At 43.8% G+C, this 17,871-nt stretch overlaps 1 protein-coding gene across 6 annotated transcripts in view; it reads right to left on the reverse strand.

Annotated features, from left to right (window-relative positions):
* FANCD2 (FA complementation group D2) overlaps positions 1 to 17,871 on the reverse strand; it is a 225,425-nt gene that overhangs the window by 169,385 nt on the left and 38,169 nt on the right. For all 6 annotated transcript variants that reach the window (XM_039546174.1, XM_039546175.1, XM_039546177.1 and 3 more), the window contains exons 3-10: positions 17,475 to 17,612; positions 16,064 to 16,131; positions 14,421 to 14,524; positions 11,303 to 11,366; positions 9,183 to 9,235; positions 7,478 to 7,556; positions 4,404 to 4,528; positions 375 to 462 (exon numbers count right to left, since the gene is read on the reverse strand). In XM_039546174.1, coding sequence (XP_039402108.1) covers positions 375 to 462; positions 4,404 to 4,528; positions 7,478 to 7,556; positions 9,183 to 9,235; positions 11,303 to 11,366; positions 14,421 to 14,524; positions 16,064 to 16,131; positions 17,475 to 17,612 — 719 coding nt within the window. The remainder of the gene's footprint in view (positions 1 to 374; positions 463 to 4,403; positions 4,529 to 7,477; positions 7,557 to 9,182; positions 9,236 to 11,302; positions 11,367 to 14,420; positions 14,525 to 16,063; positions 16,132 to 17,474; positions 17,613 to 17,871) is intronic.

The raw sequence follows: 17,871 nt of genomic DNA on the forward strand, positions 1-17,871 counted from the left end.
TTAATAGGATTCAAAGGGTTAGGAAATTTACATGTATAATGAGACCATCCATTTACAATAGACAGGATAAAAACAATAAGGGAAATAAGCCCTTATGTTTCAGGGCATAAACAGTTGCTAACTGAGGATGGCACATCCTCTGAGAACACACCATTGCATTATAGCCAGAAAATCTCATACAAGTCATCCTCAATTCACTGCTTTCTCTCAAGAACAATTTTATATAATAGGCTTATAGATTCAAATGACATTCCTGCCACCTTTCCCACTTTGGCTGGCACAGAAAGACTCAAAGGAGCTGGTTTTAACACAACACTTGGAATGATCAGAGCAGCTCTAATATTTACGTTTCTGTTTAGTAGAGAATCTCTTACCTCAGCCAAAAGTCCTGCGTCAAGATCCAAACTGGAAAGGGCATCCAGGATCGGAACAGTTAGGCGACTGTCCCGTTTTAACAGCTGGCTGATACACAAGAAAAAGATTGCAGACAAATAAATAAAAGTTTTTTATTAAGTGGAATTATGCAATTATAAAATGCTAGCAGTTTCTCCACTCACTCCAGAATCTCTGCAACAGTGACAAATATATGCCAGGGGCATTGTAGAAAATGGTTACTCTGGAAAAGATTGCTTCTCTCTGAACACAATCAATTTGGGATCACTATAATTGAAATGGACATGAAGAGGAGTAAAGTTTACTATTTCTCATTGTTATTTTGGGCAGGACTGGGAGCAATGCCTAGCACTTTCCAGTATAAGCCTCAGTTTTAAGGTGGAGCAAGGACTTGAAATTTGGCAAGGACTCGTCCTGGGGTCAGTGACCTTTTACCACCAATGCCTTTTACCACCCCATAAAAATCCACCCAGATTTGGCTAAATTATAAAGCTCTGAAAATCACCCATTTGCTTATGCTCAGTAGAGATTTGTTAGAGGCTTTGTTCTTTACATTTCTGAACATTCCATGTTACTGAGCATGCTCTGGTCCCACTGACCTTCCACATGCCCCAGTCATGTTCTCAGGCCCAGCCTCCTACATCACAGACCCAGAGTTAGAGCACCAGGCCTGGCCGACACTTAAAATCAAGGTTGACATAGCTATATCGCTCACAGTTGTGAAAAATCCACACTCCTAAGCAAAATAGGAGTTGACCTAACCCCCAGTGTAAATGCTGCTAGGTCGAGTGAACACTTTGGGGAAGTGGTGTTCCTACAGAGACAGAAAAGCCCCTTCTGTCAGTGCAGGCTGCAACTACATTGTGAGGTTAAGCATAGCTATGCCGGTATAGGCCCCATGGTGCAGACATGGTCCCAGACAGGACACAAGCACAACAGCATATTTCCCTTTGGCTTGTGGGGAAAGTGCACTGAGCAGGAAGCCACCTTCCACTGACGGGTGTTAATAATGTATTGAATTTCACAGCCTGTTACAGGGGCATAAGGACTTGCCCAATAAACACAGTAAGAGGCAGGCAAGTATTACTACCCATATTTCACTGAGTGGTGGCACAAGGTCATTACCAGTGCTGTCTGTAACCAATAAACTCACTACCCTCCAAAGCCAGGAAAAGACTTCACAAATCTTGATCACAACATTACTCTGCTGTCTTGTAGACAATTACGTAAGATACTATGCAACTTGCAAAGTGCATGTTGTGTTCCTGCTGGTGGTTGGTCCACATAAGTGCTAACAGTATTAGGCCGTTACCATCTATTCCTTTAGCTCAAGTAGTAAAAAGCTGTGCCGTGGCGCTAAAGGTGCTTGGTTCAAAATCTGCCGATGACCCAAGCAGGGGTCAGTATGAATCCATATGATGGAATTTCTGTTTTTTTCAGTTTCTTTTTAAAAACACATATGAACTTGCATACAAAAAAACACCCAGCACTAAAAGAATGTTAAGGTTATTCAGCCAAGCAGTCAAAAGTTGCCTGTGCAAACTTAATTCTGCCACCTTGTACATACACATTATTACATGATATTTAATTATTATTATGAATTATTTTTATTGCAGTAGCACCTAGAGGCCCCAGGTGTCCATTGTGCTAGGCATTATATGGAGGTACAAGACAGTCACTGCCCACAAAAATTTAGTCTAAGGCCATGTTTTTACTAGGAAAAAAGGTGTATGTTTAACATGCTTTAGCTAACACATTAACTACCATGTGTTGGTACAACCTGTCCCAGTGCTCTCTTCTGGACAGTCACCAATCTGCAGTAAGAGACCCATGCATGAGCCCCATGTGCTTCTAAGCCCCCTGTCTAGTCACTGTTTCTGGCGCTGAGTCTCTAAAGCACACTCCCAGGCACAGACCTCTTGTCTCAGCCCTTCCTTAGATCATGGGATGATAGTCCAACCACACTCATCCCCAAAACCAATGCCTCAGATCACCCAAGCCCTGCAATTGCTTTGACATGTACTCCCTGAATTTCACCTGATTGCTGGCACACTGGCTTCTAATTCAGCCCCTTCAAGAAGATGGCAAGATTTAGCAAAGGAAGTTTTTAACCATAGTCCCTTTACTCTTAGAATGCAATAGAGTGTTATAGATCTTTAAAAACAATGTCCTAAACGCACCCTCCCCTTAGTCTGATCTCACGCCTTTTGTGAGTCCAGAGTCTTGCCAGGGTTTCAGTCTAGGCAGAGCCCCTCCTGCCTTCTCTCTTTCCAGCCCATTCTGCTTACATGTTGCGGTGACCAGCCCACCTCCAGAGCCCCCCTCTTAAATATAGGGCTGATCTACACTACAGTTAGGTTGACCCAAGGCAGCTTACGTCAACCTAATTATGTCAGTGTGTACACTATAGCCTTGCTCCTGCCGATGAAAGTATCTCACTCCACCGACATAACAACTTCACCTCCACGAGAGGCGTAAGGCTTATGCTGGTGTAGTTAGGGCAACACAATATCTGTGTAGACATTGCACTACTTACATCAGTTGTTGGTTGTCTTGCAGGAGCCATGAAATTGACAAGAAAGCCGGGCAGCTAAAGTCCAGCTGCCTCCAGTTCCCCTGGAGAGCTGGGCGGCTGGACCCCTCTCCCGGCTGAGAGCTGGGGCAAGAATAGACCCTGCTCCCATTTGGGAGCTGGGGAGGCGGGAAACCTCATGTGACTTCCCCCACTCCCAGTGGGGAATGGGGGGGTGGGAGGAGAGAGACAGCCCACTGGGAGCCCGGGAGTCTGTGGAGCAGCCAGGCTCCCGACAGGGAGCTGCCTGTGGAGCTGAGAGACCGGGCTCTACTGCCCCTCAAGTCAGTGGAAGCACTCCTGGTGAGGATGTGCACCACTGACCTAAGGACATGTACCTACATTTCTAGTGTAGACTTACCCATAGTCTCTAACTGCTTCTGCCATGCTCTCAGGCTGAGAAATTCCAACCCCTTTCCCCCCACAATTAGGCGTTGATGTAGAGAATCCATTGTTCCATGTGGATGATCCAGTATTTAACACACATTAGAGTTGATGGCCCTAAATTGCTCTGTGATTGTTTCTCAGTCATAGTTCTGTGCCTGGGTAGAACCCCTTCCCCATTCTCCTTCCTTTCTCCCCCTTCCCATCGCTATCCCCATCCCTCCACCCTCAAACCTCCTGCTATTCTGCGGAAACTGACTGGCTGAGGGAGTGGGGGAGTGCCACTCCAGAACTAACTATGGACCGCCTGGGGCAAGGAGACACCAGAGCACATGGGTACAGAGTCTGAACTAGGAGTTGCTTGGAGGAGAGCCAGCTACTGCACTGGTGCTTGCAAAATGGGGACTCTTACAGGCACACAGCCTGGAGACAACAGGACTGCTGAGACAGCACAGCAAGACCCAGCAGTTTGAGCTCACAGCCCACACCAGCATCAGAGTGCACGGACAAGTTGGACTGACCCAAGCAGGGCTTGCATTGGTGGGGGGAAGGGAGTCTGGGCATGTGTCTAGCTAGGCTTGGAGGTGCTGTATAGGGGTAAGGGAGTCTGTGTAACTTGTGCCAGACAGCCTGACCTGGATCTACTCCTGGCTTTGCCTGAGTTAGAAAAAATGTTGTTCTATTGTTGATCATGGTGCCTGATCTAGGGAGTTAACTCTGACCCCACAGGAGGGAGGATTAGTGTTTGTGCAGAGACATGTGGCTGGGACGTGGGAATGCCCCCCATCTGACATAGTCACTCAAATAGGTGTCTCACACCCTTCTTGAGCAAGGCAGTGTCTGGGATACAGCATAATAACCTGTCCCAGGGCAAGATTAGACATATGCTCAGCCCCTACAACAAAATGGATGTCCGACACCAAAATGGAAGATACAAAACAAAGTGGAGTTCACAATTTGATAAAGACTTATCTCACTTCTGGTGCACTGCGTAGCTGGGAGTAAAGCATACACAGTGAAGAGGATTAAGAGACAGCATGAGTGTCAGCCTTACCTAACCTCTCTGGCAACTTCACTTTGCTGGGAATCCTCCAGGATCTCTGGCAAGCTGGTAATAATGTCATGCTGGATTGTTGCCGGAGAAACACTAACCATCTGCATTAATTTCATGACGAGATCCTGCAGAAGAGGGAAACATTGGGATATAACAATTTCATCACCACCACTACAGCAAATTGAAAAGGAACATGGCCTTCTCACTAACCATCAGCAAAAACCCAGCACATTTTCACAGCAATGACGACATTATAAACACAATGTCCTTAATGAAGTCATTTCTCTATGCTTATACTGGACACACCCATAATCATTGTCCTCTTGATTGACCACATTTAAATAATAATTATACCTAGCACTTTTCATCAGTAGATCTCAAAGCACTTTACAAAGGAGGTCATTATCCCTTTTTTTCAGATGGGGAAAACTGAGGCCCAGGGAGGTGAAGTGACTTGCCTATAATAACCCTGCAGGCCAATTGCAGAGCTGGGAACAGAACCTAGATCTCCTAAGTCCCAGTCCAGTGCCTTCTCCACTAAGCCAAATGACAATTTAAATCACACTGTGATTTTTAAAGCACTGCATATTTTGCTGTTAAAATTCCAATTATTTTGCTGGGAAAAGGAGATTGGAAGATAAAAATAACCAAGCCTTTACAATTGACAGCAACCCTCTTTCATTCAAACCACTATGGGACAGTTGCTCTCATTTATTAGTAATGATAGTAGGGTACTGAGTAATCAACAGAGGCAGACTGATTTTAAAAAAAAAAGAAACAGAAAAAGGAAGCAGAGAACACAGAAAGCAAGAACAATTATACGGAATCCATCTCTAATTCTCTACCAGACTCCTTCATCCTCATTTACCTCTTGGCTATCTAAGCGGCAGTTCTCAAACGTGCTGATGGAACTGTCAAATCCAGTTAGCTCTTCAGATTCACTGACATCCATGCTTTTCAGTAACAAGGCCAGGTAGTTACACAACAATGAAGTTCTTCAGTTCAAAACAACTTAGGCCATGTCTACACTACTACACTTGGCGGCATAGGTACGGCACCATAGCTATGCTGCTGTAAGCCTGTAGTGCAAACACAGACCACAGCAATGGAAGGGGTTTTTCCATTGCTGCAAGAACTCCACCTTCCTAAGCGACGGTAGCTAGGTTAATAGAAGCATTCTTCCATCAGGCTAGCTGCGTCTACACTGGGGGTTAGGTCAGTATGGAATTTTCATACCTCTGAGCACCTTGGCTACATCAACCCAAATTTTAAGAGCAGACCAGGCCTTAGATCAAGGCTCTTTAAATGAGACTCAAGTCAATATGCCCCTGACTCCCACTGAAGTCAATGGGAGGTCTGTCACTTATTTCATTGGGAGTTACGTCAGGCGCTAACTCCAGTACAGACTCCTGAGTGGGTGTTTCAAATGCACAGCTAACATTCAAAGTCCTCAGGCTACAATCTGAATGGTCTGCCAGGAGGAAATGAGGAAAATAAAAAACAGTCCTAATTTTGAGGTGTCAGGGGACTGTGCTTGCAAATCTAAAGGGCCTCTTGCCATCAGGTGATCTTGTCTTTGCTGTGGGGGTAACAGGGAGTGGAACATGTTCCTTCCTGACATACACTATTGTACATTTTCTCCTACATTCAAGAAACACTGCAAGACATGTAATGGTCAAAGATATCTTTAGCATGATCATAGTTGCTCCATACTTATACCTTCCCCCACTATTTACCCTCACTGACCCACAACAACTCTAGTAATTTGATGCCTGAGCCTGTACCCTTACTTACTTTGGGTGAAATCCTGGCCCCAATGAAGTCATGGGGCGTGTTGCCAATGACTTCAGTGGGGCCAGCATTTCACCCCGGACTTTAATTAGACTACTTCACAAGGACTACAGGATTAGACCCTTAGTCTGTACATATTAAGGTTTGGCCTGCATTAGAACAGTTGCACTGGTTCAACTAAACCAGGGGTCAGCAACCTTTCAGAAGTGGTGTGCCGAGTCTTCATTTATTCACTCTAATTTAAGGTTTCAAGTGCCAGTAATACATTTTAACATTTTTAGAAGATCTCTTTCTATATGTCTATAATAAATAACTAAACTATTGTTGTATGTAAAGTAAATAAGGTTTTAAAAATGTTTAAGAAGCTTCATTTAAAATTAAATTAAAATGCAGAGACCCCCAGACCAGTGGCCAGGACCCAGGCAGTGTGAGTGCCACTGAAAAATCAGCTTGCATGCCGTCTTTGGCATGCGTGCCATAGGTTACCTACCCCTGAACTAAACTGTCTTTAATCTGGTTAAATCAGGGCAAACACCTAATATAGATGCAGACGCACTGAAATCACTTTAACCCTCACTTAAATCCTCATCTCTTCTATATCTAGTGTTCTCAGCCATTCAAATGTTTATGATTTGTATTAGATGGGGCTGTTCTGCATTCCACAACTTACACATGCGAGGTATTAAAAATTTCCCCAACATCTGTGGGGTTAACACATCTTCATACTGGGACAGTGCATCATGACATTATGCTTTACAAGAACAAGATGTCAAGCACTTGGATAAATAAATTAGTACTGGAGAACAAACTTTAATAGATTGGAACTTTATATATTGTACATCTGAAACTTCATAAAGATTCAGCTAAGAAACCAAATATAATTTACAGGGCATTTCCCTACACCTAACTGTCCTAACTTTATGGACTAGACTTTTTGTCCAGTCCTCTTTATTCCCTAGATTCTCCTTTGGCCCTCTGCTTTGGGAGGGACACATGCTATTCCACATGCTATCATTATCATCAAAATTTCTATCAGCCCACATATTAAGATCTGCAGGTCAAATCCTAAGATTCATAATGGCTATTGTCATAAATCGTTTGAATATAGTATTAAAAAAGAAAGCCCTAGGTTTTCAATATGTTTTGGTTGCTTGACCTCTCCCATACTTTTTCAGTATGCGCTTGTTATCTCCGACAAGCAAAATAGTTCTCTCATCCCATCTGAGGATGCTCAAAGAACTAAATGAAGAAAACATATTGCTGACTGCACCATTAGTACTTACCTTGCTGTCAAGTATTTTGTCAAGCCATTTAAACTGATTGACAATAAGCCGGGGGAAATTGGTTCCAAAAGTGCCAACACTGAAACATCAGAACAAGTGAAATACAAGTCAGTTGAAGTTATCCTACTGGCAGAGCCAACACTAGTCTCACTGTTAAGCAAGACTGTTAGAGAAGCCAAAGCTGGAAACAATGTAGAATGACTGTCCATTTTTCTCCAGATTCATTATTTTCCTGATACATGGTTACCCACCATGGTGCTAGACTTTGAAACAATAGCATTCAGCTAGAGGAATTGGTTTTTGTTTTAAATATTAAACTAGTAATGATGTGGTGCCCATGGACTGAATGAAAGTATGCAAGGCAAATTCAGCTAGAAAGAGAAAGATCATGTATTTACCAAAATAAAGGGTATGGGGAGAGAAAAGTGCAACCGTACAAAATGCAAAACTGCAGCAGAGCCTCTCACTGCTAGCTCTCAGTTAGTAAAGGAATTTCTGCTAAATATTTTTCAAAACTATGGAGATTAGCAGGCCCTCATGGATTAGCTACCTGCAAAATTTCATTTACAACCACTGCAGATTTCAGTACAAAGTAGGGCGAACCATTCACAGTTCTGACTTCTTAAGCATCCAGAAACCAGCGGTTATCAGTGTGTCACCCGAGATCGAGCCTCAACACCACAAGCATTCTGGCATGCAAATGAGCACTCAGTGTGACTTAGCTTCAGGCCTCCTCTATCCACAAATGTCATAAATAGCTTCAAAACTGGATTAATGAAGAGAGTTCTAAAGCTCTGCCCACACTACTGCAGAATCCAGGCTAGCAATAAATATGTTTAGCCCATGTAAACATTAACAGAGTTTGTAAGTATGTATTGCAGGTCAGAATTAAGGATATTGTAAACATGTGTAAGAAAAATTTTACATTAATATTTTCATTAATAAATGTTAATGGAATATTAATATAATTTAGTTTAACTGATCATTTGCATATTTTAAAAAACTTTCTCTCTACCTTGTTTTGTAGCTTGTATGAGAGCAACTTTAAATATAAGTTTAACTACATTTTTGAAGGGGAATTTTCTAGTTGTGGTTGGTGCTGGGAGGGGGGCCGTTTGTAGTTTTGTTTTTGTTTTTCCAGGAGTGTGAAATAAGAAAAAAAGGAAACCTGAAAATTAAAATCACATTGTTGTAAAAAATTACATGCTGAGCAGCATACTCCTGAGCTATGTAAGAGTGGGGAGTCTTTGCTGTGGAGTTCCTGAGTCGCACAGTACAGGGGAATTTGGAGTTTTTGAGGTGAATTGCTGAAAGGGATCTCAGTTCTTTCAGATCTAAAAGTCATTGTTGTACTCCGGACTCTGCTGGGACACCTTTTAATTCCACTCCCATAATGCCTCTGCCTTTAGTCTTGTACTGGGCAATATACCCAATGTAAGCACCAATAGCCAGTGAATGCACACCACATCAGGGGGAATTCCCCATCTTTAGGCTTGTCCTGTGCTATATGCTGCCCAATTATCTTGAGCGCTGAGTACTGTATAGTACATTGCACTCTCCCTTCCTCAGATTCAGCGTTTTCCCATATATGTAAATAAGGTCATTTTGGTTAAACTTTAGTCATTGATTAAAAGCAAACACCTGGGATCACGCTCAACAGACAAGGTTTCAATTCAGGTCAGAGAGAAGATATTAAGACACTCACGTGTCAAAAAAGAACTCAGGGAGCTTCTCCAATAACAATGTTATAACAGCAGGCTAAAACAGAAAAGGAAAAAGGCAGTATTATGCTGCTGATTTTTTTTTTTTTTTTTTTTTTTTTAAGACTGTGCTCGTGCTCAGAGGCCCCATTCAGCTCTGGGCCCAGTGCCTTAGGCACTGCATGTACACAGAGTATAAGGGACCCAAAAGCATGAACAAGAAACTTTGCTCATTGGAATTCTCCTCTCATGAGCACAGACAGAACACACACAGCGTGCAAACCAGAGGAAGATTCCCGCAAAGTGGAAAACCTTAGTAGTTAGGTGAACCCCTAGACCAGAGTCACAGAGACTGTGGAGCCTAGTCACCTCTCACCTACAGGAACAAAGACACATGAACAGGGCCACTTGCTTGCTAGGTTTAAAGAATCAAGCCAAATAATTCAGGAGTGGCAATGAAAATTAGAAATAAAATAAAATAATTGTAAAAATGCATGTGAAGCCACACTCCCTTCCCCAGACTCCATTACGAAACCTCTCCTGGAGGCATCATAAACAACCACTACGGTAAGGCTGAAAAAAGTTTCTATTTTAACTCCCTACTTTCACACACACTTCCTATACAAAACACTTCCCTTTGTGGCTCTAATGTTCCCTACTTGGCCTCTGCCCAAACAGGATTTTTCAAAATTTATTTAAAATAATCATCATTAAAATGTTTGAATTACAAGAGGATTAAAAAACGAGAAACATTTTCCCTCCTGGCTCCTGATAAGCCCTGCTCACAGGTGCAGCAGCCTGTAGCAAGGCAGCTACTGCCCTCTGCCTCAGAGAGACTGTTGAAGTGCACATATGATTAACAAAGTGCCTTGCAAGGAAAGGCTCTGTTAACATGAAGTATTGTCACAATACACTGTGCTTCATTTGTATAGCTTTGTTCATGGGACATGTGCCAGGAAAGTAAATCAGAAAACTGAATGGTAATGACTGCCAGCTAGTCGGAAGAGTATAAGCATGCAGTACGCTGCAAATAAGACTGGCATGCTCTTGCAAGGGTACACAAGGTAGTGGAGGAGGACTCACAGAGCCTTCCAATCCAATATGCTTTGCACAAGGACTAGGCATAATCATAGTCCTTGTACTCCCCAAACATAGCAATTGCTTCCTCCTAGTGCCTCCAGGGAACTAGCTACAGTAGAGGGAGCAGAAAAGAGACAGGAACATGGTCCTACCTCCCTTCCATACCAGCCAGCACAGCTAGCCAACTGTGGAGGAGGGAGCAAACTGCCCCAAGGCAGTGACACAACATGAGCACTCTCCTGAAGTTTAAATACATTTTGCTAGAACCAAGTAATTAAGGGATTTAACAGATGTTACATGGGTATGGGATTCTTTGCTCTTAATGTACATGTTATTACTAAATAAAGATTGAAGGGTACATTTGTAAGCACCTGGCTTGGTTTTGGGCATTGTACATATAATATTCCTAGGGGTTCCAGAAGCTTTGGTCGGGGCAGCTCATTTACAGCTCTCACAAAGACAATCCCTTGTGAGGCTTTCAAAACTGTGACAATGGGGGCCATAGAAGTACCTTGATAGAGAGAAGAGAATTCTTTTACAGAAACCTTCCCTGCTTCTCCAATGGGGGAGCTGAACCTCCCCACAAAAGACCGTAAGTTCCATCTGGGCGACTGCATGGTAGGATTCTCGCCAGCCCCACGTCCCCAGCATGGAGTGACAGGGCCCATGGCTAGAGCAGCAATAGATCAGCAGGTCTCAAGATTAGAGAGTAAAGGCTGAAGCCTGGAATACGGACCTTGGGGCAGTCCTTCATGTCCTTATCAATCCTCTTCTCTTGCCTTCCTGCACCCTCCACTGATTCTTTTCCCTAGTCACATCCCTCACTTCTCTGACCCTTCCCTTTAAACCGGTAGAGCTGTGTTGTAAAGCTCAGGACTGGAAAAGCAGGGGAGCTAGTCTGCACTGAGGAGCATCAGCAGATTTGTGCATATTAGTACTTGTCTGCAGTGTGACCAGCTCTATCAGTCATCTACTTTCGTAAGCATTAGATGTCCCCAAATACATTGTCACAACTGAAAAGAAGAATATGTTAAAGTGTCCTTACCTGTAAAGTCTCAATTCCAAGCAGTAGTTTAATAAGGCTTTCACAGTATGAATGAACCAAATTTCTGCCCCAAAAAAAATGTTATTGTTAGGAAAATGCATGATGTGAGCACGTTGCTTTTGTCCAGCAGAGATTAAAAAGAACATCTACTTAAAATGACAGCAATATCCTTTTCCTATCAAAAACAACCCCGCAGTCAAAGAGGGAACCTGGTCAGGGTGCTGGTGGTACTTGTGGATTTAACTCTGAATCTTGCTGAATATGGCAGTGGGGAAATAGCTGTATATCAAATATAACTCTGCATTTCTAGACCCTCTAAAGCTTAGGGTCCTTTAGAAGTGTTTATAAAAATTTGTGGTTAGGCACTAGATGCAGTCAGATTTAACACCCTTTCAATTTTAACTATTTTTAACTATTGTTATTTAGACCCTGTGAGGGAGGAAGGTCTCAGAGCCCAGGCTCCAGGCCAAGGTCAAGTGTCTAGACTGCAATTTTTAGTCCCGCAACCTGAGCCCCATGAACCTGCATCAGCTGACCCGGGCTCAGAGACTCAGTGCAGTGGGTTTTTTAATCACAATGTAGATGTACCCTGAGAGTCATCTTTGCACTGAGATCACCCTCTGTATGGGAAGAACTGGCTTTGTTGGAGGTATCATGCTATGCCCTGGCACCAGCAACTCTGCCAAAGCCTCTACTGATCTACCATACTAGCACGTCCATGTGGAAGCAAGTGGACAAACTAGAGAATGAAAAGAGAGGTGAACTGAATTCTACTAACAAATCTGGGGGCTCAGAAACTGATTAGATACCTTCGGGAGAGAAAGATGATACAAGCTACACATTTCTTCAGTCCTAGCAGAGCTGTGGGAAAAATCTGAGTTGGAGCAATAGCAACAGCTGAAAACTCAACTGCAAAGCTCGAAAAGGGAACTCTTTGCCTGACCACAGTCAAAAGAACTTACTAGAAGGGTGCCTCAGAAAGACCAAAACCTGTCTTACACTGGAAGCTGGAAATTTGAGAGGGATTCCCGAGATAGTGGTACCATAAAGAAGTTTCTCTCGACTAGGCTCAGTTGTTTTGGGGAATAGCCAGGGGAAATTTTAGAGGCATAAACAATAGTTCATTTAAATTATAAAACAGCCTTGCTCATTTCCAGCTCAAGCTCTAGAAGGAGCTTTGGCTGGGAGAGCTGAGCCTTTGGGGTTTTCCTAGATTTCCTGAAGACACTATTTAAGCAGATGATCTCCACCAAGTCTTGTGGATTTTCTGTCAGACTCTGAAACTTGCTGTCCCCAGTGTTACCCCTACTGCTAACTCCCCAGTGTCTGCTCTTACCACGTGTAAACGGGCGGTACTCACCCCTGCCGCGCCTCCTGCTGGTTGGTCTCGGAATTTCACTCAGTCCAGCCCTGGAGCGCCCTCGGCAGGCTGGTGATCCCCCTGTTCGCAGGCCCCGTGTCCCTCCCTGGACCCGGTGCCCCTTTAACTATAATTGGGTCTCCCCCTCCCAGGGGAACCCCCACCCTACTATCCCCACTTTGCCTCAGTAGTGGCCACTGACAGTCATGGTCTAGCCCCACACCCTGGGGCAGACTGCAGTATCAGCCCACTCATCACAGGCAATAGGGGTTTGGACCTGCTGCTTTGTCCTACCCCTGGGCTGCCCTCTGCAACTCCCAGTACCTTTGGCCCTTTGCTAGGCCGCAGCCTGGGGCTTTCCAGGCTGGAGCTTCCCTAGCTCCTTAGCCTGTCCCCCAGCCCTGCTTCACTCAGGTATCTAGTCTCAAGCCCTAAGCAGCCAGGCCCATCTCTCTCTGGAAGCAGAGAGAGACTGTCTGTGCTCTGGCTTCCCTGCCTCTTATAAGCCCCAGGGCTTCAGTTTGGGGCGTGGCCCCAGCTGCAGCCACTTCTTTGATCAGCCCAGCTTCCAGAGCCACGCCTCTCAAGCGCTGTCAGGCAGCATTTTAAGCCCCTCCGGGCAGGAGCAGGGTCCACCCAATAGTACACCACGGTTCCTGGAGTATAATCAGGGAGGACCAAGAAAAGGTACTGTACCACTCCAAAAGTAATTGCTTGTGGCCCAAGTCACCACCTAGACAACTAGTATGTTCAAAGATGCTGCACCTTTAACACCTTTACTGTTATTTAAGTGCCATTCCCCTGTCTAGCCATTCCTTTGCCTGAGGGATAGATCCTGTCATTGAGCATAAATTCATAAATTGGAAAAGATTCAAAAAAAGCCATAAGAACAATTAAAGGATTAGAAAACGTGCCTGATAGTGGTAGACTCAAGGAGCTCAATCTATTTAGCTTAACAAAGAGAAGGTTAAGGGGAGACGTGATCTCAATCTATAAGTACCTACATGGGGAACAAATATTTGATAAAAGGCTCTTCAATCTAGCAGAGAGAAAGTGTAACAAAATCCAATGGCTGGAAGTTGAAGCTAGACAATTTAAGACTGGAAATGAAAATAAACAGTGCTAATAATTAACCATTAGAACAATTTACCAAGGGTCATGGCAATTTTTAAATCAAGGTTGGATGTTCTTCTAAAATATCTGCTCTAGGAGCTATTTTGGGGCAGGTCTCTGGCCTGAGTTATACAGGATGGCAGACTAGATGATCACAGTGGTCTCTTCTGGCCTTGGAATCTCTGGCTGTCTATATTAAGTGCTAAGTATGTGATTCCCTGCTCGTGCACACGTACTTGTGCTAGCTCTCATCAAGCTAGTGGAAGTATAAATAGCAGTACAGCAGTGGTAGCTGGGGCAGCGGCAGCAGAGGCATGGCTTAGCCATTCTGAGTACAAACCTACCTGGAACTGGTGGATACATACTTGGCATGGCTAAGCTGTGCCTCCACTGCCACTACCCTTGCTACCAGGCTACACTACTATTTATGCTCATGCTAGCTCAATGAGAGCAGGGGAATCAAACTAAGAATCTATGAAAGTACACTTGGCTTAACAGAATGGCTGGCTTAACAGAATAAACCCTTCTATCTATGAAAGTACGTCTGGTTTAAAAGAATAAACCCTTCTCCCCACAATCAATTTTGCATTGTTCAAGCAGAGACTAACTCCTAGGGGCAGGGAGAAGAAATGCATTTTCTCTGACCTCGTACCCTCGCCTCGCACTGGAGCACAAGGCAGAAGGCAGTTCCTGAACTGGTCTCTGTCCTTAATGTGAGTCTCCAAGCCACTGACAAACTCCTGCACAACCTGCAGAGAAAAAGGGAAAAGTCAGCCACTGACTTAGTAGGAACCCTGATCACCAACTTTCCTTTAGGATGGGCTATTTGTGCAAAGGATGAGGGGGAAGAGGAGCTCTGTGCTAAGATAGCCAAGGAGCACCCAGATGGACAGGACGCTGCAGGCAGAGATAAACTAGAGGGGAAGCAACACAATGGGCATCTTAGAGATACAGCATAAAACCTACATTACAAACTAATTGGGAATTGAGGAGTTCATAAAAATCAAAAAGTTGTTAAAACTGAAAATCTCAAAATTGCTGTATGTCTGGTGCAGTATGGTGCACTGCATCACTTTCTGCTTGTCCTTTAAGCTGCTGAAAAGCTCTTTCAAAAGCACTAAAGGCCTCAGAATATAAAGAGATGTTACCTGTTCTTCCTCAGCATCACTTTCATTATAAGATTTTTTTTCCTATCTCGAAAAATGGATCATATAACTGGTCATTTGTGAGACTGGTGTTGGTAAAATCAAGGTTCTACTGTACTCTGATCTAAACAGCCTGAAAATGAGATGCTGGTTACTCTACAAACTCACTCTAAGGTGACAGGTTCAAACTCCCTTCATCTGCTTGAAAAGGGCTGAGTCCCAGCTGTGACTTCTCCCAGTGCAGCTGAGAGCATGGTGTCCAATACAGCAACAACAATGTCCAAAAATAGTTGTGATATTGAAACAAGTAGCCTCAGGAGTTTCATATTTGGTCTGGCTGTTTGAGGTGGGGACAAGGGAAGAGAGGAAGGGACGGGAAAACCCTGGCATATATGAACACACTTAAACAAAGAGTGACCATTCTATTACTGGCACCTAACAGGCCAATTACTTACAGAACATTGAACTGACAATTTTCCATTCAAAAGGTAAGCTTGCCCTCCTCCCTTTGCGTGTGTCTTTGTCTCTTGCATCCTTTGGATTTCAGTTCTCTCCCAAGTCACATTTTGTGGCAGTGCATGCATGAGGAGGAGGCCAAGATAGGCAGAATAGGGGTCATGGCCATGGACACAAATGTGCAATGCTTTGTCCTGGAATTGTTCAAGGCCACTTTAGCAGCATAGAAGCCAGATGAGGTTTGACAGGTGCAAGTGCAGATTGCCTCCAATCAATCTATTAGTGGCTGGTGAGTCAGACGTGATAGCTCAAAAAAGATGGAACCAGAGCAGGAAGGGTGATGGGAGCCAAGGGGAGAGGGGAAAGAGTTGAGCACAATTTGGGGGATTGGTGAGAGGGGGACAGACAGGCATCTGAGAAGAATGAGCCCAAGAACAAGCAGCAATATTGCACCTATTTGTTCTCAGGAAGGTGGCAGAAGAGGGTTGGGGCCATTAGGACACTACTTGAATTGGCTATATTTGCATACCTCTTTTACTTGACACATTCTGCACTGCCAATTTTGGGTGTGCAGCAGCAATTAGCGTATGTTAATAGCCTATTAGCATAGGGAGCAGCCATACAGCCAAGTAGCACACAGATTTTAAACACTGGCTTCTGATGAAATTTGTGGTATCAGCTACATACACGTGGGTAGAAAGGATGCTTCCTCAAGATCTGGCAGAGTTTCTTCTGGAAGGTTGCTTGATCCACGGCTAAGGAGAAAGTCAAGAGTAAATCATTTTAGTCATGCAACATACATGTTAGTCATACATTTTAGTCATGCAAACTTCACAGTATTTCAGCAACAAATACAAGTTGCTTTGCAGATTACAAGCAGCTACCCACTGGAGTTTACAAGTTCACTTCATCTAGATTGCCCAGTTAACAAAAGCCTGACAGATGCTATTACTCACGTTCCCTCCATCATGGCAAAACTGAAGCGGCTCTGATGAAATTTAAAGAATAACCAATGTGCAGCCTCCCCAGTCTTGCAGTCAACTGTATAGCTCACTCCTAGTATGGGGACCCTGCCAGCCCATTCAAGAACACAAACTGGGGAACCAAGCAGCAGGGAAGGGATCCCATGGTTTTCCTTGTATCCTAATGAATACAGCATGATTAAGATCTTTCCCCTCCAGCTCAAAATCCCTAACTCCTATACTACTAAAGAAAGACCATTTAGCCCAACAAGATACAACAGCAGCCCTCCAGCAATATCAGACTGCTCTGTCCCCACAAGCACACCCTGCATTTCTACTGTTCCAGCCACTCTAAAGAGAAGCAGCAAGTCTCTGCCAGAATCACTTTAGTTCGTCCAGTAGCCAGTAAAAGGGAGCCACTGTGAGAATATTAAAATATGCATCATGAGGATGTTAAGCCTGCAATGCTCCAGACACAAAGTACTGAATGAGAAACTTGACTTGGGATCCCCATGTGGCAATGAAGCTTCTGCTAAGTCCAAAAACAACAAAGTGGTTGATTCAAAATAATGCAACCACTTCTTCAGAACTGCTGACAGCTGTGCTTGAGCTGGGAATGGTGGTTTTCATTTGAAGCTCTCTCACTTTAGCGCTCCTGCCTTTGCAGCTAAACCCTGTAATATTTAAAAATAAAATCCCTACTTCACCCATTTTCTATAATGAGTTAATAAGGAAATAGGAGAAAACATTACAGCAACTCCCAGAGCCTGATCTCATTCAATCCCCATCTGTACACTTACCATCTTCCAGTATTCTCCCAGCACGGCCCATGTATGTATACCTCAGAAGAGTGGAAGCAGTGTGCAGCAAATAAGGCAAGTAAGGATTTACTCACTGAACAATGGAGATCAAAATAAAGGTTTAACAGCTGCCTCATTCACTGCACATTGTCCATCTTACATATTGAATATGGCAGAAATCATGTAATTCAATAGCACGCAGGAGGTTGACTTTAACTTTGGCGCTTCCTGAGTTGAGTGCTTTATTCTGCCACCCTAAACTCCTTTTAATCTTGCTTTTTGGATAGATATATACATTCACAGCCACAAACACAGCACAGAGTGCTAAATCCATACCTATGTCATTCTGTCTCTCCCCAGCATTCAAAGAAATTCCTGCTGTTTTGATGAGCTGTACAAAGACGTTATCATTCTCCACCACTCCATCTTCGGCAGAGGTCTTCTCCTTGCAAGAGATCCGAGACTTCTTTGTTTCTGAAAAAGCAAGGCTTATTATTGTAGGTTAAACAGATGCAATAAGGAGTGGGGTTCCTTAAGAGAATTCACTAACTCAAAATAAGCCATACCTTAAGATATTCTGTGAAGAGAGGCATTACCTTTGAGGGTCAGACGAGTGGTCTATCCACTCTGCTGCTGTCTCAGACAGTAATAGGTAATAAATATAGGTAATAATTGGAGATATACCAATCTCCTAGAACTGGAAGGGACCTTGAACGATCATCAAGTCCAGCCC

Source organism: Mauremys reevesii, linkage group 7 (assembly GCF_016161935.1).
Source record: "Mauremys reevesii isolate NIE-2019 linkage group 7, ASM1616193v1, whole genome shotgun sequence".
In the NCBI taxonomy this organism is placed as follows: Eukaryota; Metazoa; Chordata; order Testudines; family Geoemydidae; genus Mauremys; species Mauremys reevesii.